Below are 26,393 nucleotides of genomic sequence, written 5' to 3' on the forward strand. Positions count from 1 at the left end.
AAAATGGACAAAAGACTTAAACATAACATGGGAAACCACAAAAATCTTAGAAAAAGCCATAGGCAGCAAAATAGCAGACATTTGTCTTAGCAATATCTTTACTGATACAGCTCCTAGGGCAATGGAAACTAAGGAGAAAATAAACAAATGGGACTACATCAAAATAAAAAGCTTGTATACAGCAAAAGAAACCATCAACAAAACAACAAGAAAGCCCACCACATGGGAGAACATATTTGCCAATGTTATCTCCGATAAGGGTTTAATCTCAAAATTTACAGGGAACTCATACAACTTAACAAAAGAAGATAAACAATCCAATCAAAAAATGGGCAAAGGACCTAAACAGACACTTTTTGAAAGAGGTCATACAGAAGGCCAAGAGACATATGAAAACATGCTCAAAGTCACTAATCATCCGAGAGATGCAAATCAAAGCAACGATGAAGTACCATCTCACACCTGCCAGAATGGCTATCATCAACAAACTATCAAGCGACAAGTGCCGGAGAAGATGCAGAGAAAAAGGAACCCTCCTTCACTGCTGTGGGAATGCAGACTGGTGCAGCCACTGTGGAAAACAGTATGGCGTTTCCTCAAAAAACTAAAAATGGAACTCCCATTTGACCCAGTGATCCCACTTCTAGGAATATATCCCAAGAAGCCAGAAACACCAATCAGAAAGGATATATGCACTCCTATATTCATAGCAGCACAATTTACAATAGCTAAGATTTGGAAACAGCCTAAATGTCCATCAGCAGATGAATGGATTAGAAAACTGAGGTACATCTGCACAATGGAATACTACGTTGCTGTAAAAAAGGAACTCTTACCATTTGCAACAGCATGGATGGAACTAGAGAGCATTATGCTAAGCAAAATAAGCCAGTCAGTGAAAGGTAAATACCACATGATCTCACTTATTTGTGGAATATAAAGATCATTATAAACTGATGAGCAAAAATAGATACAGAGGCAAAGAAGCATCGAACACACTGTCAAACTACAGTGGGAAGGCAGGGGAGGGTTGGGGGCGGGTAAGAGATCAACTGAAGGACTTGTATGCATGCATATAAGCATAAACAATGGACATAAGACACTGGAAGGGGGGGTGAGGGCATGTGCTGGGGGGTAGGGGAGGCCAGAGGGAGGTCAATGGGGGAAAAAAGGAGACATATGTACTACTATTTGTAATACTTTAAACAATAAAAAAAGATATGAAGTAGGAATTAGGCTGGGGGCAAGGAAGAGTTGGGCAGAGTCCCAGGTAGAAAGAACCATTTACACAGTAGTCCAATGATGAAAAAAGCTTGGTGAATAAGATCAGAGAAAAGAACACAGTGATTATAACAGGAGTAGTAAGAAGGAGGCTGAGGTTTAATCAGAGTCAGGACCATATCTTCTGTACCAAGGAAAGAGTTTGTTTCTTAACAGAAGAGAAAGCTACTGAAGGGTTTACGTGCAGGTAACACAATCAGCTTTATATTTTCATAAGATGGTACTGATTCTGCTCTATAGGGTGGTGGTAAGGAGCAGACTTGGTAATTGGTTGGATATGGGAGACCAGATAGAAAGAATTGTGAAAGATGACATTCAGGTATCCAGTATGATCACCAAGGAGGATTGTAGTATCATTTACAGATTGTAGTATCATTAGCAGACAGACCAAGAGTTTTATTTTATTAAGTGTTTAACAACTCTCAATAAATAGTGACAATTATTGTTTGTGGTTGTTTTTACTGATGATTGAAAACCACTTGCTGTGATTAGGGGTAATGGTGATTTTTTTTAGGTGTTGCTCCCACTGTGTACACAGGTACTCTGGACTTGACATTTGCGAAGGGAAGTCACCTATGGAACTAAGAATGCAACTCAACCTCAACATGAAAAAGCCTTTTTTTTACCTTCAATCTGACATCTAGGATAGCTTAATATAACACATGGATAAACAGAATTCTTTTTTCTTGAATTCCCTTCTTTTCCCAAGAATCAAGCAAGTTTAGATATGATATTATGGCCATGCCAACTGGTCTATCCAGGGCTAATGTATGTTTGAGGCATCAATGTTGGGTGGGGAGATCAAAAGTATAAAATTAGCCTTAATTGGCCTAGGCTAAATAATGAATGAGCAAAGACAGCTCAAAGGATTTTCCTATAAGTTGGGTAAGGGGATAGTAAGCAAAGAAATCAAGAGGTGTACTTAGATCTTTGATCTTACAGAAAGTATTTCATACTTTATTTTATGACATAGATTCTACTTATTTATATTTTCACCTCATTTAATAATCTGTCATACTTACAAATACTGTTTACACATAGTGGAAAAAAAACTGCCTATTAGAATTATTAGTTAGCAGTATCAACTATATAAGGCTATTTTCATTTTCATTCCGGTGAGCCAGCGCTGCCTGTACAAGCATATGAGAGGGCTGCTAAGTCTTCACACCTGGCTCATGACCACTGCCTTTGTTCCCTAGAGATGCCAGGAAAGCAAAGGTCAAGCATCAGGAGTGACCACATGCTGGTAATGAGAACACTTGTTATCATCATCCTGATCATTCTATTAAATAAGTCCTGAAGCATATGAGGTGGATGGCAAATGTATGAAATATACCAAGAAGGTATGTCTATTTCAGAAGTTTTGAGCCCTGAGTTGAGAAATTTTACAATACTTAATCTACACACCAACTGGGCATTTTGCAACCAGGTGTCTATAAAAGAACTAAGGAGAAAGAGGCACTAAGGGCACCATCAAGTCTCACACCTAAACAACTGGCATCATTTAAACACAAGCACCATTAATGAACATCAGACAAACACACAGATCAGCATACATAGAGATTTTAAAGAAGAGGAATAGTTTAACCTACATTCTGAATGCTTAACATATACTTTATTTATATTAGAATACTTAGAGAGGTCCTTGAAGTATATTTTTAAACTTATACCTTTGATAGTATATTTATTAAACTAGGAAATGCATCTAATACACTTATTTTCACTTTTTAAATTTAAATAAGCACATATATGGAACTTCTTTATTGCTGTGGGTAATTTGTAATGTTGCCTTACCTGGTATAATCCTGCAAGACCTCAAGTACCCCAATTCAACACAACAAAATGAGCCGTGCTGAATCATTTGAGCATTTGCATTTATTCCTAATTATATGAACAAATCCTTGTTTATAGTAACTTCAGAGTTTTAGCTTTTAGACATTTGTTGGAAATAAGACATTTTGCTTGCTATCTAAAAATTCTAAAGAGGAGAGTTTTTTCTTCACATCTAGTCAGAAGCAAGGCTCTGAAAATCTGACTATTCAAACCAGATCTCTACCACTTAGCTATGTAATAATCTAATCTGTGTCTTAGCTTCCAACTTGAATCTCAGCTGCTCATCCGTAAGACAGGATAAAGTAGTGCCTAACTCAAAGACTTGTTGTATTAAATGCTTTGTGGCATAGAAAAAACTTAGAACTGTGCCTGGCACATATAAGTGCCCCAAAATGTCAGCTATCATCATCATCATCAAATGTCAGCTAGCATCATCATCATCATCATCATCATCACCATCATCTTCATCACCTCCTGAAACAGAATCATTCATTTTTGGATACTGGGAAAAAGAGTCTACAAAATACATTTAACCTTTTCACTCTGCATTTTTAGTCCTTAGTTTTATCAGAAACATCAACCTTTCTTATTTTCCATTCAATTAGATTTTTTTTTTAGTCCAGTGATTCTCAAACTTTTCTTTTACATAGGTACCATTATAACAAATTCAAACATTCCAGGAACTTGCACATGACATAATTCATAATTTTAGAATCCTCTGATTAAGAAAATACATATGAACAGAGGAATTTAAGGACCACCCTGAAACAAATTCACAGCTCCTCAGGATCTAAGGCTTATTAGTTAGGAACCATAGCTTTAATCAATAATGAATATATTTAGATTATAATGTAACTCAGGTTCTTTTTAAAAAACCTCGTGGGTTATAGTTCTTTCAGCTTCTTACCTCGCCCATGACTGCTATGGGTGTTTCTCCTGTTGCCTGAGCAACACGATGTTCTACTAAGTAGAACATATACTCGTCGTAGAGTAGACGGATCAGGTGGAAGGAGCCAAAGCTAGCAGCACTGCGTAAGGTTAAGTCTCGAATAACCATTGAGCTGTTCCAAGAGAAAAGACAGATGCAGCCAATATTAGTGACGAGGATTAGAGTTCAACCTACTTTTTCTCTTAAAAGAAGAAGTTGGAGGTCTGAAAGATTGGTATGGCACACAACCTGCCATGCAATAATTTCATGATTAAAAGCAGTTGGCTCAACTCTTTGAAGCAGGGTGGTAAAAGAGGTAATCCTCACTGACACTTGCTTAGGTCTTTATTAGAGCTAGACAGGTTTTTATGGGAAAAGCCATTTTACTATCATAGGCAAGTCTGATTATTCCACTGGACTCTCATATGGGTCAGAATTGAATATAAAATAGTTTTGAAAAGTTGACAACTCATCACCACTGTAAGAAAAAGCAACTCCAAGTGAAAATCTTATTGATGGGTAAACATTGTGTTTCCACCTCTCAATGACAGTGACTTTGATGCACGCTTTGGGAAAAGATGTACTTGTGCCGTACAAAGATTACGAAACCTAAGCAATGTTCCAGATGTGGCAAAGTAGAATGTAGATGATCTTTACACTGATCTGTGCAAATTGGGGTGGAAGGCAAATTTATTGTGATTCCATTTTCTTACTGAATTAAGGTGATTTTCCATGAGAAGTGTAATAAAATCAATGAAGAAACGCATGACTTTGAGAAATGTGAATTTTTAATTTATAAAATATAAGATCAAAATATGAACAATATTAATAAAACTAGAGGCCTGATGCATGAAATTTGTGCAAGAATAGGCCTTCTTCCCCCCGGTTGCCGGCACCAGCTTCCCTTTGGCACCCGGGACCCAGGACCTGGGCTTCCCTTGCAGCCCTGGCTTCATCCGGAAGGTTGTCTGGAAGGATGTCTGGCCTAATTAGCATATTATGCTTTTATTATTATAGATACTAACAATAAACTTGATATTTAAATTGTAAATAATGCCGAAGCCGGTTTGGCTCAGTGGACAGAGCGTCGGCCTGCGGACTGAAAGGTCCCAGGTTCGATTCCAGTCAAGGGCATGTACCTGGGTTGTAGGCACATCCCCAGTGGGGGATGTGCAGGAGGCAGCTGATCGATGTTTCTCTCTCATCGATGTTTCTAACTCTCTATCTCTCTCCCTTCCTCTCTGTAAAAAATCAATAAAATATACTTAAAAAAATAAATTGTAAATGAGTTTAAGATAAGCCAATCGTTGGCTTGTCCATGCACTTCAAACTTCTTTAATATTTCTAATTAGAGTCAGGGTGGAGTATGTGTGGGGTGTCGTGGTGTGTGTGTATGTGTGTGTTCATTGATTTTAGAGAAAGGAAGGGACAGAGGGAGGGAGAGAAAGAGACAGAGAGATATAGACAGACATAGAGATAGATTGGTTGCTTTCAGTGTGTGCCCCGACAGGGGATCAAACCCTCAACGCAGGTATGTGCCCTGACCGGGAACCGAACTGGCAACCTCCTTTTGGTGAACAGGATGATGCTCCAATCAACTGAGCCACCCAGTCAGGGCAATACCTAGCTATCTTTTAAACAATACTGATAAACATGCCATGAAATTATTGTCACATGTTTAGAAAAGAATCAGTTGAGTTATATTATTAATGCCATGTCTACTTTATTCTCTCTGTGTTCGGCCTCTGCCCAACAAACCAAGTATTAAATGACACAATTAACAGTTTAATTAGAAACCTATTGTTTGACTCAGACTTCTATAAGACATGTTTGCAAAATTGATTCCACTGACCTTCATGTTGCTAAGTTACCACAAATTCAACTCATTTTAAAATCATTAATAAATGTTAATTATTTTATAATTTCAAGAGATACCTTTGTGTATTTATCTTTATAATTCATGGTGTGGAAATGGAAACATTTACTCTAACACATGATACTCAATCCACCTCTTTGTGTATTTGGGGATATAACACACCCTTCCTAAGAAGAAAGGTGAGAACATCACAACTGTGACCCCCTTGGGAACTCTCTTTTCTTCTAAAAATTTTATTTTTATTGATTTTATAGAGAGATGAAGGGAGGAAGACAGGAAGGGAGAGATGGATGGAGGGAACGAGGGGGGGGGGAGAGAAAGAGGGGGAGAGACAGAGAGAAACATCAATTTGTTGTTCCACTTTTTAATGCATTCATTGGTTGCTTCTTGTATGTGCCCTGACCGGGGCTCAAACCCACAACCTTGGTGTATCAGGATGACCCTCTAATAAATTGAGCTACCTAGCCAGGGCCTGGACTGTCTTTTCAACAGCGATTACAGTTGATTCCAACAGAGTGCTACTTTATGGAAGATTTATATATTGTCCAGTTGTAGTAAAGCTAGGTTCCCTGTGCCCCCTTTCAAATCACTATAAAAGCTAAACATTTAATTCCTTAAAAATGGGATATTTGGTTATCCTGAGTAATGCTGTGTTCTGTTATCCACAAAACACACAAGCTGAGAAATGGCCCACATAACTTCTCCATTTCTGCCCAAGAAAGACGGTGATTATTTTTTCTCCGCCTCCCAGGGAGCTAACAGTAGCCATTTAAAGCCAGGCTAGGCAAGGAGAGATCCCCTATCCAGAAAAGAGGGTGTTTGCAGCCATTCATCAACTGCCAGCTGATACCATGATTGCCTGCCAGTCCATTTCTATATTTGTATGCATGTAAATAGACACACAGAATTTTAGAAATTGTAAGGTTATCTGGCTTCAGAAATTGGGAGTCTGTATAAGTGACTGCCAAATTCTTATTACAATGCCAAAAACTTAAAAAAAAAAAAATACCTGCAATTCTGTTTCTCTGATAGTTTGTGAATGCAGTGTTCATTACTCAATATGTTCTAATGCCTTAGTAAAAAGCAGTTCAGATTCTAAAGGCTTTTAGGTTTTTAAGCTATTGACTTTGCCTACCAGCAGGAGGTATGTATCTGTCAGAATATGCCTTCCCTTCTGTGGCCTTGCACTGTACGCCTTCAAGTCTTTTTGAAATGAAAATAATAACCATAATAGTGCCTAATAATAACAAGCCAATTATCCCCAACTCAGGGAGGACAGAGGGCAGGCAAGTGATGATCTGGGTTTGTGTATCTGTGAGAACAAAAATACAAGTAAGTAATTTTCTCTTTTCAACATACCTGCAACACATCTCTGTGGAGACAAAGGCTCCAGGGGTATATTTCTAAAATGCTATCAACTAAATATAGTAAAAATAAAAACCTCCAGGAAGAAGTAAGGGCAGGCCTGACACAACATCATCAGAAAGCAGTGAAAAGGGAAAAAAAAAAAACCCTTGCTTTTTCTGATATAGAGGATGTACTCTGCTTTTGGTCATTTGGGTTTGGGAATAATCAGCTAGTAGAATTTCTGTTTCATCAATCATTCATGAAGCACATATAGCATCTATTTAATTTTCTGGAGAAAAATGGATGAATGACAAATCAACTTGCAAGAAAATAGAAAAATACATGAAATCTTAAGAAATATTCCCAAATTAAAAGTTTGATTTCTAAATTACTGCTACTTTGAGAACACTGTGACGCTGTTTTCTAAATCTTCCCCATATGTCCAGAGGAGATTCTAAATCAAGCATAGGCTTTTCTGAAGCATACTAGTGGGTCACAGTCAGACAGCATCTTCATAAGGTGCTTCTCAAATCATGTGGGCCACAGGTATTAGGTATGAGAGACAGATCTGTGGAATTATTTCATTCCAAAACCAAAAACAAAATAACACAAAAATGGCAAGCTTATTACTTTTACTGCATTTGAACCTTTGCTAGACACTATTCTTACATCCTGAAAATAGTTTTCTAATTTAACTCTTAACTGAACATATATAGTACATCTGCAGCTCTACTTTAAGAAATAAGAACTGGACCAAATCGGCTAAGAAAGCAAGTCACTTACAATAAAAACCAAAGCAACTACCATCATAATGAAAAGATATCTTTATAAGGGTGATCAAAACAAGATGAAATTCCATAGTCTGGGCTTACTGGGTTCATGAGCCCTACTAGTTCCTAAACTGTTATGTCTTCATAGACCTCCTCTCCTTACAGCCAGCTTTGGACTCACAGCTGGTGTCGATAATAACCTCGGTGTACCCACAGCCACAGTCAGGGGTATATCCTGCAGTCACTACTTTCTGATACGATACTCGAATGGCTGTATAGGATCAAAATTAGGAACCTGCCCAAACCTCAAAGTATATATGGTTTTTAGGCCCAAGTCAATGGGGTTACCTTTATCCAAAGAAGGAAAGAAATGAACCCACCTTAAGAACAAATGCCAGGGTCAAAAATATAGCTGGTCTAACTTATGAAATGGAACTTCATCTGTCAATCCCATCCCAAGTATAAAAGGTATTATGCCATCTTAGGCTCTGTTTTAAACCCCTGGGGCAGACCTATGGTCAACAGCTTATACCGACATTTGATTTCATATATCAAGTAATCTGAAAGCCTTTCTCTTCCAGGGTTCTTCTATGTCTACAAAAATATACATTTATTGTGGGAAACTGTTTATTGCCTTCACTATCTGATAAGCATAGACAGAGACCCCCCCCCCCCGCCCCCCCAATCCCCCCAAGGCTGGGTGCCTTTGAAGCCCTAGCAAAGGTCGGAGCTAGGTGCCACCTCTGTTTGTCTAGTCAGTGGTAGCTGAAACTACTCTCCCACTTATTATTATGTAAATCCTTGCTGATGGGTAGTCTGCCTGTTAATGGAGTCGCCTGCCTAAGGGCTATGCTAGGGGTGCATCCCAGATCAATAAAAGCTTGGTGAGGCCTGAGCACGGGAGGAAGTCCTTCCCCTTGAGTTGGACTTACTCGCCTGGTCCCCCAATATTTCCAAATTATCTCTTGTCTTTTCATATTCATTTGTGTGCGGCTCCGCTTCCAGTTCCTGAACCCTGACCCACGCGGGACGTGGGAAGGAAACACCCAACAATTTATATCAATATTATTTCAGTCAAAAAGTGATACATTTTGTACTGTCTACTAGATTATTGGATATTAAACTAGCTATGCATTAGAATCACCAGAAATAAGCTTTTAAATAAAGAATTTCTGATTTATTCCTCATCATTACTCCCTAACCATCAAGATTTTAATCTAGTAGGTTTGGGAGGTATGTAGATTTTTTTTACACTAATTCTGATGTGCAGCTAGGTTTGAAAACAGCTGTAATTGATCAATAAGAATTTAACTAGATGGTTTTGAGCATGCATTAGAATCACCAGGACAACATTAAAAAATGCACAGATTGTTGGGCCTCACCTCTGCAGTTTCTGATTTAGAGAAATTTGGGGGAGGGGACCTGAGAATTTGTATTTCTAACATGTTCTGAGCCATAGTGATGCCACTGGTCTCTGGGAATCACTGAAGTAGAGAATAGAAAGAAGTGGTGGTAAGGCCTCAAGAAAGAAGCCTACATAATGTCTGTTTGCCAGAGGGAGGACTGTAGCCCCTTTCTTGCTGTTGCTAAACACATTCTCTAGACTGGAGTCTTGGGTGTTCCCATCTGAGAACTCTAGGGCTCTGAGAAGAGGCTTTCTGCTCCTAGCAGACAGCTGAGTGTCATAAGCCTCCGGGTATAATTCCATAAAGTTGCAATCAATGAATTGAGTTTTTACAAATTAAAGTCTTCACTTATTTATTTTCTTTTGTCTGAGAAGTGTGTACATTACACACATATTTGTAGACAATGAAAAATAAAGCTTAGTGAAAATTGAGATGTACCTGTAGAAAGACCATTTTAGCAGAAACTGCCTGGCGGCTTTTGGAAAACTGGGCCTCCCTTCGTAGGGTTTCAGGGCTTGCATCATCACGTTGTCCAGCCATGCGGCCCACTGCTCCAGGGTGCTCTGCTGCTGGAGAGTCATCTTGAAGTCTGTTTCTAGTCTCTGAACCATGTTGTCATCACACTGGCACACCCAGGAAGCCTGCTCCTGGGACAGTACACACAAAGCAAAAGAAAAGTTCAATACAATATCTTTTCATTGAATGGCAGCACACAAACCATATGCACGAATGGGAAATTATTTAAATGAATTAAGAGAATGAATGACTACTTACCTGTCAGTTGTTAAGGAAACTAACATCGCCTATGTGCATGAAAAAGGGATGTGACATAAAAGCAAGACTTGGCTTTTCTACATGACCTATTCTGTATGGAAGACAACCGCCTATAACTGAAGAACAATCGAAGCCTGAACCTACAGGATGCAAGGTCCTTCACTCTATTCAGTTTTTATGCTGCCTTCCAAAGTGTTCTTCCCGCCCCCCCCCCCAACCCCCCCCCCCCCACCCACCCCGGCCCCAATCAAATAAAACTTTAAAGCCAATTCATCTGAGAAGATTTAAGCAGTGGTTCTCAACCTTCCTAATGCCACGGCCCTTTAATACAGTTCCTCATGTTGTGGTGACCCCCAACCATAATATTATTTTTGTTGCTACTTCATAACTGTAATTTTGCTACTGTTATGAGTTGTAATGTAAATATCTGATATGCAGGATGTATTTTCATTGTTCGCAGCTTACAGGTTGAGAACCGCTGATAGAGTAACTCGGATGGACAGATTCGATTGGCCAAAAGTGGTCTTTCAGGATGAAAACAGAAACAAACATTGAATAGTACCAGGTAGAAGCATGTGCTGCATGAGTTTTATAAATGGGAAGCCAATCTCCAGGGCGGTCAAGGAAAGGCTCTGAATGCAAATTAATCTACAGAACTGAGAACAACAACAAAAATACTTTTGAGAAAATGTGGATATGCTAACTGCCAAGAAACAAATTCCTACAGCTTTCCTTCTGGTTATAATTGGGAAGTTTCATGTTTGGTGAGAGCAATGAAAACAGGAACTTTTGAGGCTACTTTTCAGTGGTTACCATAAGTTCTATAATGTTTCCAATGACTTTTAAGATTACTAAAAGCACGTATATTCTCATGGTCAGAGTATAATTATTTCATAATATAATAATCGACTGAGAGAAAGATGACATGGATTTTATGTAGGGCCTGAATTGATTAAACTGGACTCAAGCAATTCATTTAATTTCAGTGGCCTCATTTTCCCCAAACATACAATTAGAGAAATGAAATGTGACAGTAATTTTTAAGGTGGGTTCATGTGTCCAGATAATATTTTCAAGATAGGTTTTTGTGGAGGGGAAACTGTAAAGGTCCGAATTCTGTACCTAAAAATTGTGAATATGTGTGTATTCTTCTATAAAGTGTGTCTATAGCTTTCATTCTATCTACTCTCAAAGGACAAGTTCATTCAAATCAACAATTTCAACTAAATAAATCCCTAATCTGCACTCACTGGTTCCACCGTTGCTCCTGATCCTATAAACTTCACCTATGCAAGAGACCTTGCAACAGGGAGGTGCTTCAGAGACAAAATGCCAAACTTCATTCACTTTATTCCCCCAGGGAAATCTATAGTTTCTTCTATATTTCCAGCTGATGATACCATCTACTACCTTTCTTTATCTTATGTAATTACTCATAACACTTTCAGATTTTACTTCCTAAATACCACTTTTAAATATTTTAAGTACATTAAAATGTGACAATAGAAAAATAACAAATACAAATAATAAAAAATATTAAGAATACCTAAATGCCAACATAAAGAGATAACTACAGCATGCTACTGTGTATACCTTTTCAATTTTTTCACATGTCATATGAATATGCATGTATGTATATGCATATATAAATATTTAAAACAGGATTATATGACACATTCTGCTAGATATTCTGCCTAGTTTCACTTAACTATATATGATAACCATCTTTCCACTTTGGCAAATATAGAGCTATATTTAATGTTCAATGATTAAATTTGCTTCAATGCATGAATATAGCATTGTTTACATAACCAATTCCATACAACTAGACATTTCTGTTCATTACAATTTTTTACTAGTAGGAATAATACCAGAATTAGCAATCTTGTTACTATATCATTGTTTTTTGCACTTCTCTCTGTATGACAGAATAATAAAATAGTTATAATACTTCAAAATATACTGTCAAATAACTCCCAGAAATGATATATCAATTTAAGAGTTCAGGAGAATACCCAGGGAAGCATTGTGGCCATAAAGAAAAGACAGAGGAGGTTTTTTTTTTTTTTAATTAATGTCTAAACATTTTTTTTGTTGTGGTAAAATAACACATAAAATTTATCATCTTAACATTTTTTAGTGTCTAGTATAGGAGTGTGAACTACATGTTCTTATTGTGCAATCTATCTTTAATATTTTTCATTTTGAAAAAAATGAAACTTTATACTCATTATAGGGGACATTATTTTTATGTGTTTGTGCACTGATAATTGAGAGGAGAAACTTATTGGTACTCCAGAAGAATTTCATTTAATTTCTTACTATAAATTCAAACTCACTAATTCCTTTAGTAGTTAGTTCTTGCCATGAAAAATAATAATCTAAAACCAAACTTAGAGAAGTAAAGTCGCAGGACATTATTGTGGCTTTTCAAACTACTTTATAATGTATTTCATTTTGCTACTCTCAAGACTGAAAATATAATAATGGTAGAGTATATTGTAAACATTCCCTTCTGAAAGGAATTTGGATATTTCAGTTCTATAGTCAGTAGTTTTAAAATCAGATTAAAAAAATCTTAATGTTGACAGTATTGCATGTGTCCTCTTACCCCCCACTGACCTCTTCTAGACCACCCCCACCTAGTGTCTGTGTCCATGGGTGTATGTATATATGCACAGAAGTTCTTTGGTTGATCTCTTCCCACTCACCTAGATGATCATATTTATTTCAGAAGCATGGAACAGACTGTGGAATCTCAGAGGCAAGACAAGGGTTTCCCTTGCCTTGCCTCTGAGATTCCACAGTCTGTTCCATGCTTCTGAAATAAATATGTGCAATAGTTAGGTTATTGGGTCAACCCACGGAAACCTACTTAGCCCACAATGTAGATGGAAAACTATCATTTACACACAAAATATTAGAAAATTATACCATTGTAATGCTATCAATTAAATAAAACAAAAAATAATGATACTGCAATAGAAAAATTATCCTGAGGAAAAGAAGATTTAACTAGAGAATTATGAAGTGGTGAAAGATATATGAATATCCAGAAAGAAATTTTTTAATACGTTCAAGATCTCAGAGTATGATAGTTTTGACCCTTATATGTAATTTCACCGACTTAAATTAAAGTTTCCTTATTAGAAGAGCATCACCCTTATATGGGTCAGTCTTACTGAGGTTAACCTTGTAGGGTCAGGGCAACTTCCAAATGAAGAGGAGGGGGTAATAGAGGTGGAACGGTAGGCGGTGGACTGGGAAAACCAGAACTGAGAAAACCAGGCAAAAGTTGGAGCAGAAAAGGAAAGAATGAAGGAAGTTAAAGACCGAATATGCTACCTGAAGAAAGAGATTACTCATTAAAATGAAAAGAGGTGTGAGACATAATACGTAGGGGGAAAGGAAGGGAATACCACTGTGTCCATGATCTTCTGAGGAAAAGCAAGATTATTTGGCGGATAAGTGTTTTGTTTTGTTTTTTAAATATGTTTTTACTGGTTTTAGAGAGAGAAGAAGGATTAGGAGAGAGAGAAACATTGATGTGAGAGCAACAGTTCCATAGGCTGCCTCCTGCACACCGCCTACTGGGAATCCAGCCTGCCCTGGCTGGGAATGGAACCAGCAACCTTTCAGTGCCTTGGATGGCGCCCACGAATTGAGACACCCAGCCAGAGCAGAGGGTAGGTACTTAATCATACAGGGTTCAGTACAAATAACTGTCATGTGGGCAGAGGAAAACTTGGTAGTTGAAAACAGAGGAAGGGGAAAGGTAGCCTCAAAGCTGGTGGGTGGAGAATGAGTAATAGAGTAGATACATAATCGACCATTTATAAGCAAAGGTGTTCTCAAGGTTGTTGTTTATACCCTGAAAGAACTCATTTCTGTAAATACTTCATAGGATTGCAGGCATTACAAATACACATATAAAAATAATGTTAACATGAAATTTAAAATTTCAGATATTATTGGGAATCATTCATTTATTTTCTGTGATTGAACTTAAATTACTTTTTGAAACTAGAAGTTGCCTAACTACTTCAACTTTTCTGAAGATACCTTTAAAGGAAGACTTAAGAATGAATGAAGATTTGAAATAAACAACAGAGTATAAATTTTAAGGCAATATAAACTTCTAATATTCTCACTGAAATTAGTTAACATAAATTCTATTGAAATATATATAAAGCTAATGGCTTTGTAAACCAGAGAGTTTCGTCTGGTAAAGGTAATACATTTGCATGTGTGTATAAATTTATGTTTGTATATAGAGAAATTGATAAATATATAGAAAGATAAAAAAAAACCCTTTATATACATCCCCCTGGCTGGTGTGGCTCAGATGGCTGGAGCATAGTCCAGGAGATAGCAGGTTTGATTCCTGGTCAGGGCACAGACCCAGGTTGTGGGTTCGATCCCAGGCAGGGCACGTGCAGGAGGCAACCAATCAATGTTCCTCTCTCTCATAGATGTTTTTCTCTCCCCCTCTCTCTCTCTCTCTCTCTCTCTCTCAAATCAATTCTTAAAAAAGTTTAAAAAAACTTTATATACATCATAAGTTTGAGCCCAATTCATGAAAGTCAGAAAGGACAGCTAGATTACTATATCCTAAAATGAATGAAGCCCAGTATTACTTTTTGATATATTTTAAATGATAAAACCAGACCAGAACTGCATATTAAAATTTCTAGGAAATTGAGTAATTAATAGTTTGTTTTCAGCAATTATTTTAAACAGTTTTGAGATAAAATTCATGTCATACAATGTCACTCATTTAAAGTATACAGTTCAATGGCTTTTATTATATGCACAGAATTGTGTATCCATCACTATAGTCAATTTTAGAATGTTTTCATTTCTTCAAAAAGAAACCCCACACTGCTAATCTGTCTTTCTCCAATGCCCAGTTACCAGACCTAGGCAACAACTAATGTACTTTATATATATAAAGTAGATATATACAATATGTGGTCCTTTGTGTCTGACTTCTTTCACCTAGCATAATGTTTTTAAGGTTCATCCACGTTGTAGCATCTATCAGAACTTCATTTTGCCTTACTGCCCAATAATATTTCATGTGTGAAGATACCACATTTTGTTGACACATTCATTAGTTAATGGACATTTGGGTTGCTTATACTTTGATGTAGCTAATATGAATAATGCTGCTATGGACATTCATGTACAAGTTTTTATGTGGACATGCTTTAATATCTTGTGCTATACACCTAAGAATAAACTGGTGAGTCACATAGTAACTCTATGTTCAAACTGCCAGGCTGTTTTCCAAAGTGGCTACAGCATTTTAATTTTACATTTCAATCAGTAGTGTATGAGGGTTCCAATTTCTCCCCATCCTCACCAACACTTACGATCTGTCTTTTTTATTATACCCGTTCTAGTGTGTGAAGTAGCATCTCAGCGTGGTTTTGATTTTCATCATTCTGATAGATAATTATGCTGAATATCCTTTCGGGTGCTTATTGGCTATTTGTATATCTTTTTTTGAGAAATGTCTATTCAGATCTTTGCTCATTTTTAAACTAGGTTGTCTTTTTATTATTGGGTTGAAATGGCTCTTTATATGATTCTAGATACAATTTTTATCAGATACATGATTTATAAAAATATTCTCAATTCTCTGAGTTGCCATTTCATTGTCTTGATGGTCTCTTTTGAAGAACAAAAGCTTTTAACTTTGATTATGTTTAGTTTATGTATTTTTAATTTTATTATTTGTATTATTAGTGAGTAATGGCAGTTTTTATATGGCAACAATTAGCTTTATTACTTTAGTGTTAGAAGTGAACTATATGTTGTAATACCATAATAATATTCCTAAATTAGCTATTGTTTAACTGTAATTTAAAGTAAAAGTGAGTAGTTTGATCACAAGTTTCAAATATATATTTTTTTATTTGGATGATCAAAATAGTCAAACATATTACACCTAATTCTTTTCAAATGAACAAATACTTAATAGATACCTATAGTAAACTCTGAAATAGGGTCATTCTGAGTTCTTTCAAGATGGGGCACTATTAAGAACAAAAATCTCTGTGTGTTACAGTACAAAGGGTTTTGGATATTACTAAATATATAAACCACTAGAGGCCTGGTGCAGAAAATTCATGCACTTGGCGGGGGGCCCTCAGCCCAGATTGCGAGAGGGCATAGGCCAGGCCGAGGGACCCCACTGGTGCACAATTGGGGCTAGGAAGGGACGTCGGAGGTTGGCCAGCCAGGGAGGGACCGTGGGAGGGCTCCAGGGTGTGTCTGGCCTGTCTCGCTCAGCCTCGATTGGCTGGACCCTAGAAGCAAGCTAACCTACCGGTTGGAGCATCTGCCCCTTGGTGGTCAGTGCATGTCATAACAACTGGTTGACTGGTCGACTGTCTGCCCCCTAGTGGTCAGTGCACATCATAGCGAGCAATTGAGTGGCCTTAGCATATCATTAGCATATTACGCTTTGATTGGTTGAATGGCTGACGGGAAACTTAGCATATTAGGCTTTTATTATATAGCACAACATAAGATAGGTGTTATAAAGTGGGGAAAGTAAAACCCAGAGCAGTTAAGTAACTTGCCCAAGATCCCACAGCAAGGAGATGGAATAATTTAACCTCCTGCCTATTTAACTTCAATGACTGTGATGGTCCTTAGCCCATTAACCATTCAGGAAACCCTGGTGACACAGGTTGCGTCTAGTACTATAAATCTTAATGGGCTTGAACCACAAAACAGAGGAGCAGTAAAGTCATAACTGAGTAAAACTCCCTTCTTTCAGGTGTTGTGAATAGAGATGCTGCCTGTGTATTGATGTAACTTTAAAAAGAAATATGATGATCCTAATTAAGAAGAAAAAATTAAGTGTCTTCTCTTTAAAAACACACTTTGCAAGAACAAAGAGTACCTGGACATTGGCAAAGTCGACACGGTTGAGGTCATTGAGCATCTGGTTAATCTGAGACGTGTTCTGAAGCACTGCACGAGCTGCCTGGGCCAGGTGATTGAGCGACGTGTATCTTCGCAGAGTCTGGGCAAAGGCACTTACAGCGGCAACCTGTACAGAACCAATTAAAATGGGATTCTTTTTTTCTTTCTAGTAACAGAAACCACTGCACATGCTCAAATCTTTATTCCCTTGCAAAATTTTAAATGCTTCCCTGTGATATTTATTTCACATTCATTTGGTGAGAGAGCTTACTTGGAAATTACAGCATTGAAATCTCTAAACCAAGTATTATTTTCTTTTGAGTGGGTTGAGGTCAAGACTAAAACAAATTCCCACATTCTTTGACATCTGAGTGCAGAATTAATTAAACCACTCTTACAAATAACTACTCATCCATGGCAAGAAATGACTTTCTCTGGGGAAGCAGGAAAAATATTGATTTTCTTTTTTTTCCCTCTACTCTCTGTATGACAGTCAACTATAAACTTGGCAAATAAATTTTTTAACTTGGAAAAGCAAACTAGAGAGTCCCACTTTTTAAAATGGATAAAAATACATACTCTCCAGAGGAATATCATTCATATTCACTCTTACTACCCTTTATTTTATAGAAATGGGTAATTTTGAGGTAAAATAAAAGCATTCATAACCTTTATTAGCAACTTTGTAGCTAACAAACTTATCAGATACAGGCGACAAGAACTCTTTTCCAGAGTATAAATTTCTGTAAAAGGGCTAGTCAGGAAATCTCCATTTGCCCTTCAAAATCTATTTCCCATCCTTATTGATGCTGCTCTGTGCTCAGGAAGATTGTCCTGAATGTACTTTAGTAACCACCTCCCTTACACCATGGCTTCCATTTGGCTTCCAATGATGGGCACTGGCAAAAGACTGAAAGATGGGAATAGAGTCAATAAGTATTTATTCCCCCGCAATTTCTGTTCTCTCCCTGTTTTGGCAGAGACTGTTTTCCGTTTCTATGACCACAGTTCTGTAGCAAGAAGAGTATCTTAAGGCCATGACTTTCACCTCTTTCCCTTCTAGATGTAGGCATGTTCAGGACTTCTCACTATTTTTTAAAAATATATTTTATTGATTTTTTACAGAAAGGAAGGGAGAGCGATAGTTAGAAACATCGATGAGAGAGAGAAACGTTGATCAGCTGCCTCCTGCACACTCCCCACAACCAAGGTACATGCCCTTGACCGGAATCTAACCCGGGACCCTTCAGTCTGCAGGCCGATGCTCTATCCACTGAGCCAAACCGGTTAGGGCAGGACTTCTCACTATTGCTACTCCTGAGGTACTTTACCATTCTTTTTCTTAACTCTGTTCACACCTTTGGGAGTAAACCCTTCTTAAACCCTCTTCAATTATTTTCCCCTTCAGATAGACCAATGGTCGGCAAACTCATTAGTCAACAGAGCCAAATATCAACAGTACGATTGAAATTTCTTTTGAGAGCCAAATTTTTTAAACTTAAACTATATAGGTAGGTACATTGTTATTAACTTAATTAGGGTACTCCTAAGCTGGCCTTTGCTAAAAACATCCTCAATCTGATTGAGGTACGTTCGCTGAGGTCGACCCCTTCCAACTCTCCCATCCACACTCGTCTTGTATACTTGTTTCGTCTATCTCCTTTCCAAAAACCAACTTCTGCCCATGGGCCACGAAGTTTCAATCGCAGTGTACATGCGTGCCCGCACGTGGTATTCTGTGGAAGAGCCACACTCAAAGGGCCAAAGAGCCGCATGTGGCTCGTGAGCCGTGGTTTGCCGACCACTGAGATAGACCATTTGTCTCCTGCTGCAAACCTGAATGAACCAGGTTACAATGAAAGAGATTAAAGATAATGCCAAAAAAAGTCTAGATAAATATCTAAATCTCATACTCTTATAGAAACTTCTAACATGCACAGTAGATCTAATGAGCATTTACACATATTTATAGGAAAGTATGGCATGGCATTAAATCGCTATGGGTGTAGAAGAAACAACTGGGTGAATGATAGAAGGTGTTCACAGGTCAAAGGATGCTCTATTTTGATAATGAGATTTATAGGACTATGTGGATCTTTGGGGAAGTTCACATGTCCTCAAAAAAAAAAAAAAAAAAAAAAAGAGATCTTACAATTTCCCCCCCATTTCTGTAGTTTATATTAATCAAGTACATACTATATGTCAGGCACTGTGTTAAGTGCCTCTAATATATTACCTTGTTCAATTCTCATAACCATCCTACTAAACACATATTATGAGTTAAACAGGTTAAGTAGTTTGTTCAAGGTTACAAAGAAACTATATTCCAGTGATTGGATATGTATGAGCCCAGGTGTTTTGATAACAATGGCCAGTTATAATCTCAATATTCTGTTCCCTTTGTCAGGGTAGATTGTCTTCATTAATTGAGTATTCAGCTAAAAAAATGCTACACATTAGTGAGAGAGAAATAGCAGAAGGTACCCTCCACTGAGGTAAATCAAATCAAATCTGGAGATCAATGAAATGACCAATACTGCAGCTAGATTTCTACCACATCCTTTGATGACACTGGGTAGGGAGTTGCTTTCAGCTGTTTGACATACTGTTATGAACAGGATTGACTTTGCAAGTTGGAAAACATTCCTCTGGCCATCATAATCAAGTAGCACCCTCTTTGTTTTCCCACCTCGATGTGGTACTCTAGAACAGCATTGCCATGGAGCACTTTCTACAATGACGAAAATGCTACATACATGATGCCAAATACGGTACCCACTATCCACATGATGCTATGGAGCACTTGAAATGTAGTTAGTGTGACTGAGAAACTAAATTTAAATTTAAAATTCAATAACCAAATGTGGCTACCCCTACTGTATTGACAGCATATTCTAAGGTAAAAATCTAAGGTGAAATATCAATGAAATGTTTTTTTCTATATGTTTAGAATTAGAATGTATTATTGTGAAACTTTAGTTAAAATAGGAAGAACTGGGAGCTACTTGTATTCCTAAATGAATCTGTCAGCTGCAAGAACTGCAATCTATCAAGTATAGCCCCAAATTCAAAGATAAAGTATGTTCTTGGGGTATGATAGTGGATATAGTCATTGACAAAAATCCAGAAGTGTAATTTTTGGTATCAAAGTTTAGACAAAATTAGTTCAATCCTGTCATGGGGGCATGTTCACAGATGAACCCAAAGTGACACAGTTAGTAAGGGACAAAGTGGAGACTAGAATTCATATTTCTAGATAAATAATGAGATAATTGTTCACTTTAAGAAGTGATTACTTGATTTACAAAAGTAGTCTCCAGCATTTAAAACATACACCAAAAACATCCTAAAAAATGTAAAAGAATATCAATTTACATGAACTTTTCACAACACAATGAGCATAGATGGGGACTTAAAGAGTCTAAAAATCCTTTAAATGGGAACCATTTGAACATTCTAGGCTATTCTTAATTTAAGATTTGAAATTAAGCAATCTCAAATATACACTTTAAAAAGGGCTTATAAATACACATTTAAAATGCTTCTCTAGTCTTTTGAAAGGATTATTAACAAACATATCTTGTGCAAGTTCTTTATCACATTGTTATAAAATACAAATATAAAATCAATTTTAAAATTGTATATGTTATATTATCAACATTTTACATAGTGCTATTTCATAGGGCACATATAAAACTCATAGTCCAGAATAATTTCCTAAACACAAAAGAATATGCAAAGATATAAAAGTATACCTTGGTTTGTATCATTCTCTGTGGAATATTGTTCATGGCATTGGAAAGCCAACCTTCAAGGCTTTTTGCAAAATTTCGAATGGCTTGGGTCAAGGCACCTAAATGTCAAAGAATAAAGGCAAAATGAAAAAGATACAAAAGAACATTAATCTGTAAGCTAGATTAAGGGAAAACATGCATACACGACACATGAAATAGCACAGAACTTATATTGTCTTCACTGATGAGCCTTTATTTAACATTATTCCTAACCTTGAAAGAGTTTGAGAATTATATTTTGGGGGCTTTGTTTTTCCTTGCAAAGCGATTTTGTTCACAGATACTAATGCTACTTAGTTGGGAAATGAAAACATTCAAACATTTTTACTTAGAACAACATATACCAGTTGTGAATTTTCTATCTTAGACAAACACTTTTTATTTACAGCTCTGTGCTCAAAGCTATTTTCTTTACAAGTTCTTCATCTTGATTTTTCAAGTTCTTAACCTATTTTCCTTTTTTTAGTTAAAAAGAGGATCATGCAAAGCTTCCTCTCTTTTTCTAAGCCTCTATTTACATTAGAACATGCCAGCTAGAGTAGTTTTCTCTCACTCTTGTTGAAAAATAAGGTAAAAATTCACATGGCCTAACTTGAAATTTTGGATAACTATTATCCATTTCACTTGGCAGGTAGAGATAAAATATAAGTGTGATAAAATTACTGTCACAAAGACCAATATTCTTAAGATATTCCTAAATTAGTCCAGTCCATACTTTTCACACATCTGTTAAAACCTGAAATAGGGGTAGGTTCCATGAGAGTGGCTTTTCATGGTGGCCATAAAGTGATTGGAAGCATCTTCAATTATCAGGGGTGACTGACTATTTTACAAGAAGGGATCTGTTTACTGAGATTGCTGCATAAGAGAAGACAGAATTCTTCTCTTGTTCAACAAGTAATTCAGTCAATAGCATTTCCCTTCATCTGTGCCAAAGTGGAGGGAGCAGCTTTAGACACTTACTAAATATTTGAGGCATTCACAGTTAAGTCTTTGTGGGTTCCCTATCATATGGGTAGGTATTACAACCGGTAGTCTACTGTAAGAAACAGAGAAGTTACATGTTTGTCCAAGGCTCCCCAAAATATTAATATTAATGATGAGATTAAGTTTCTTGGTTTTTCTCTTTGTGCTCAAATGATTCTGACATGCTTCCCTATTACTTTTGTTAAAGCACAGTTAGACAATTACTTAAGTTACTTGCAAATGATATAAATATTACTAATCCAATAATAAAAACAACTATTTTTAGACAATGACTTATTTAACTGGTCAAATGACAAAAGAGAAACTGAAATGGCTAATTTTTTATTAGCAAAAACACTTGAGAAGTGCAGACCATGAGAATCATCTATTGGAAACACTGAGTTGGAAATTTGAGAACTAATCTTTTGAAATTTCCAAAGCTTCCCACTTTAGCCAAAAAAAAAAAAAAAAAAAAAAGACAGAAAAGTATTTTCCTGCTGCATTATGTACTAGAATCATGAAGGACAGGCATGAATGGACATGAAAAAGAGTGAAAATTAACGACGCTTTTTGAAACTCAGTAAAAGTTTTTGCAAGATTCAATTTGGCTATCTGTATTTGGCATTTTTCTAAAATTAGTATGTAACAACTATTTAATCTAAAAAAACCAAGACCCAGGAAATGTTACTTTAAAACATTAATGAGTTTTACCTAGACAAATCTGATGCGAGGGAGATTATAAAAGATATATTTGTATATCAGATGATTTTTAGTTTTTACTTTTTTTATACTAAATGACATTTTGGGCCATCTTTAAATAGACCTAAAAATTGTACATTTAAGTATTACCAGTTGAGTTCTTATACAATTCTTTGCACTTAACTTTTTCTTCATTTTCAGATAAATGTATTTTAGAATATAGTAGCTTCAAGCTGACTTTAAATTAGTATGAGATGCAGACTATTTTTTGGCTAAAAAAAGGAATCCCATCTGGACAGTAAATGGTAGAGTGAAGTACTAGTAGCAACAAAATAACAATTTTTTAAAATAAAGTTACGTTTTCTCTCTCTATGGTTCCTGTCAGATCAAATTGTTCACATTAACTTTGACAACTGTTCTCATGAATGGATGTTTGAAATTTAAAATCTATTGCAAAGCAACTTGTTTCAACCCACTCATGATTAATATTAAGATGCATACAATCAGAAGATAGCCATCTAAACTCTATTTTAAGCTTTTTTTCAAGTCTTGTTATAGAATGGGAATTAAATTTCCAAATTTACTTGGCACATTAATGTATCTTGTAATTTCAGAGAAACTATGAAACTGTACTTATGTAAAATTCCTGAAGTTGAGTTGTCTGCTGAATGTAGAGACAAAGTACTTGACAGAATAAACTGGTTTTTAAATCACAATTTAAAAACAAAGGGCAAATGTATTCTGTATTTAAATGGTGGGGCTTACAGTTAACTAAAACTGATGCATGACTTAAGTTAGGAAACTGGAATTTATAAGTTAAAGTCTTGTGAGGCTAACATGGAAATTTAAGATTTTAGAGTTATTTCATGAATATTGATGTTGTTGATTTGCCTCAAAAAATGAAGTGCTCACTGACATCTCTTCTTATATCTCATGAGAGAAATTATATGTGGGTGGGAAGATGTCTAATGGACTACCTATGCTACTTCTCTTAAACATCTCGAGAGATTATAACTCAGAGCACAGGGAGCGAGATGAAAACAAGGAAAATCAGATTCTGAAACATAAATCAGTAGAGAATTTACACACTGAAATTTTCCACGACAACATTATTTTTAATCAATGCTTAGTCAGGAACATAGTGCAGATAGAGTAGAAAACATTAGCAGTTGATAAAAATGTGAGACAATGGCAGTTGGATTTTTAAAAAATAAATTTTATACAAATGTATGTATGTTCATTGATACTGTATGTAAATGTGTGTCTATGCATGTATTTTCAGGTGGTGAGGAACATATGAAGTAACTCATATCCTCCACTGTTATCTATCATATTTAGAAAAAAAGCAAGTATAAGTATACAAATGTTCATTCTTCACCTTTTGTTCTATTCAATCCCTAAATATTGTCTGGAAAAACTTAATACAAATCACCTGTGAATGGTGTACTTCAAGTACACGGTTGCCGATTTCACAAGCTGAAAGACTGCTTTTACCTTACTAATGTCACTTTAGAGTAGAACTTCTGTCCCTAGTCTTTAAAAGTTAAGGTCACTAGTATGTGCTCAGGAAGATGTAAGTGTAAAATCATTCCAACTGCCGCTAACACAAGTACCCATAGTGGCATTTATATTGACACTTGCAGAAAATAGCTTTGTTTGCTGCAAGGTAGTGTAAAAAGCAAGCATCACTTAATCCAACTTATCTATGTAATTCCTGTTTGCTTCATGGTGGGACTAAAATGCTTGCGTAGTAACATAGATTTTTCTCTCAAAATGCCAGTTAATCACTGCTGTTAAATGGAAACTGCATTTGTAGTTCAGAACATGATGTAGGTGACAAAGTAAATGCTTTTATAAAAGAATTCAACTTCAGTAGAAACCAAGATAAATTCATTTCAAATCAAAAGCAACCATGAAAGAAGCTGGCCTAGCAATTACAGGTTTCAAAAATTTTGGCTTTAGGGAGGAAACTGTGTCCTTGGATAGAATAATCTGTAGATGCTTGACTGGCCTGGGCGTGTTCTTACAATTAGTCATCGGGCTGTCACATCCATAGGTTAGCTTTTCTTTCAAAAAGAAAACTACTAAAGATTGAAAACCAGATCATTGTTCCTCTTTTGCTACAGTTCTGCTCTAGGCTGCTTTCAGGCAATATTCTGTGTTGCACGTTTTCTATGTGGCAAATCTAAATGCAATTAGAATCCCTCTAGATTGCAATGTCACTTCCCCAAACTTCCTGGGTGGCATGTATGAGAACAAAAGCATCCGCACTTGTCTGCATTTAACTTACTAGGAATAGGTCTAAGGACGTCGGGGATGAGAATCTCCACCAAAGCCTGGTACATCCCATGGTCACAGTTACACATCCATTTCAGGATAGACTCATGTTTGCACAGAGTTATCAGCTTTGCTTTCGGAAGTCGACTTTCTATTTCACTCAGATTGCTGGGGTGAATAAATGTAGCAAATGAATAGATGGCAAATGAGGATAAAAAAGAAAATGGACTTTAAAAATAGTTTTAGTTTATCAAATATTACTGAGGTTAGAACTATACCACCATTGCACTGGTGCCATAAGGCTGGATATATATAACATTCCCCCAGAGCTGCCTATGCACGTTAATACTTTCTGACGGTATGAAAGGCATATATGATACTAAATCCATGAGGATGAAATAGCTCTACCACAGTCCCCCAATGCAATAAAATGGGAGCTATTGTACACACGCCGAAACCTCCAGAGAGCAGTTTGTGGCTTATTTCAATCTATTCATTTAACGTTATCAGGTAGGGTTCACAACTGGTATACATATCTCTAATTTATTAACTGTGACATCTACTTAGCCATGAAAATGAACTGGAAAGTTTATTGATTCTGACCTTGATTCAGTAATGGTAGTGCCGTCAGTTGGAGTAGAGGGAGAATAGCGCCAGAATGTTTGCCACAATTTTTCTATCAGGCTAAACTGAAGATTCACAACAACGTCCAATATTGCCTAAGAAACAAAATGGTTATTGGTAAACCTTACAATATTTCTTATGTGGAGGTGAGAGGAGAACATAATGCAAAGGGACTTAAATGGTAAAAATACCTTTGGGTTCATAACTTAACATGGTAAAACTGGACTAAATTGCGCCAATGGAAGTAGGGAAACAAAAGAGATTAGCTAGGGGGAAAAACAACTCTTAAGAGATTAGGCAGGATGACTGGTATCCCTCCCGTAATGGCCTCATATCTCACTCTTACTTTCACCTCTTTCCTCCCCCATGCTTGCGTCCCTCTTCTCCATTTTCTTCTCTTACTTTTCTTTCATTTTTTTTCTACCCACTGCTTCCCTCTGCCTCCAGGGTTGCTGCCATTCTTTATATTCTTAGAGCGAAGGGCACAAAACATAGATTCAATTCACGTCAGTCCTCACTGAGCTGACTGTGTCCCCTGGCCATCCAAGAGGCCAGAAGTGAAGGGTGTGGGGGTGCTTGCGTGTGGCAGACAGAGTTAGGGCTAAAGTAGCTCTGTCGAAGGCTACTGACCATGGGTCCCAAAGTGTTCCCAGCTATGCAGAGGCTGGGTCACAAACTACAGTCAAGTCAGGAAGGCCTTCAGATGATTGCCTGCTGGGCAGAAGGAGAGTACAGCCAGCACCTCTCTTTGGTCATTCAATGCCTCCCATTCAATCCTATTCTGCGCATGCCCTTTCTAGAGCAGCTTTAAGAACATCCCCTTCTCTAATATGGCGTCAGGGGCTTTACCTTCTTAATTTTACCTCCTAGAGCCATTAT

The 26,393-nt window shown here is 36.8% G+C and overlaps 1 protein-coding gene across 5 annotated transcripts in view; it reads right to left on the bottom strand.

Annotated features, from left to right (window-relative positions):
- The window catches only part of RFX3 (regulatory factor X3), a 287,064-nt gene that overhangs the window by 19,964 nt on the left and 240,707 nt on the right, over positions 1-26,393 (bottom strand). For all 5 annotated transcript variants that reach the window (XM_070431589.1, XM_070431586.1, XM_070431587.1 and 2 more), the window contains 6 exons: positions 25,494-25,609; positions 24,904-25,058; positions 20,910-21,007; positions 17,132-17,281; positions 9,880-10,088; positions 4,022-4,175 (listed from right to left, as the gene is read on the bottom strand). In XM_070431589.1, the coding sequence (XP_070287690.1) occupies positions 4,022-4,175; positions 9,880-10,088; positions 17,132-17,281; positions 20,910-21,007; positions 24,904-25,058; positions 25,494-25,609 (882 nt within the window). The remainder of the gene's footprint in view (positions 1-4,021; positions 4,176-9,879; positions 10,089-17,131; positions 17,282-20,909; positions 21,008-24,903; positions 25,059-25,493; positions 25,610-26,393) is intronic.

This window comes from Myotis yumanensis, unplaced genomic scaffold (genome assembly GCF_028538775.1).
Source record: "Myotis yumanensis isolate MYYU_CA2020_CCGP unplaced genomic scaffold, mMyoYum1.0.hap1 SCAF_12, whole genome shotgun sequence".
Lineage (NCBI taxonomy): Eukaryota > Metazoa > Chordata > Mammalia > Chiroptera > Vespertilionidae > Myotis > Myotis yumanensis.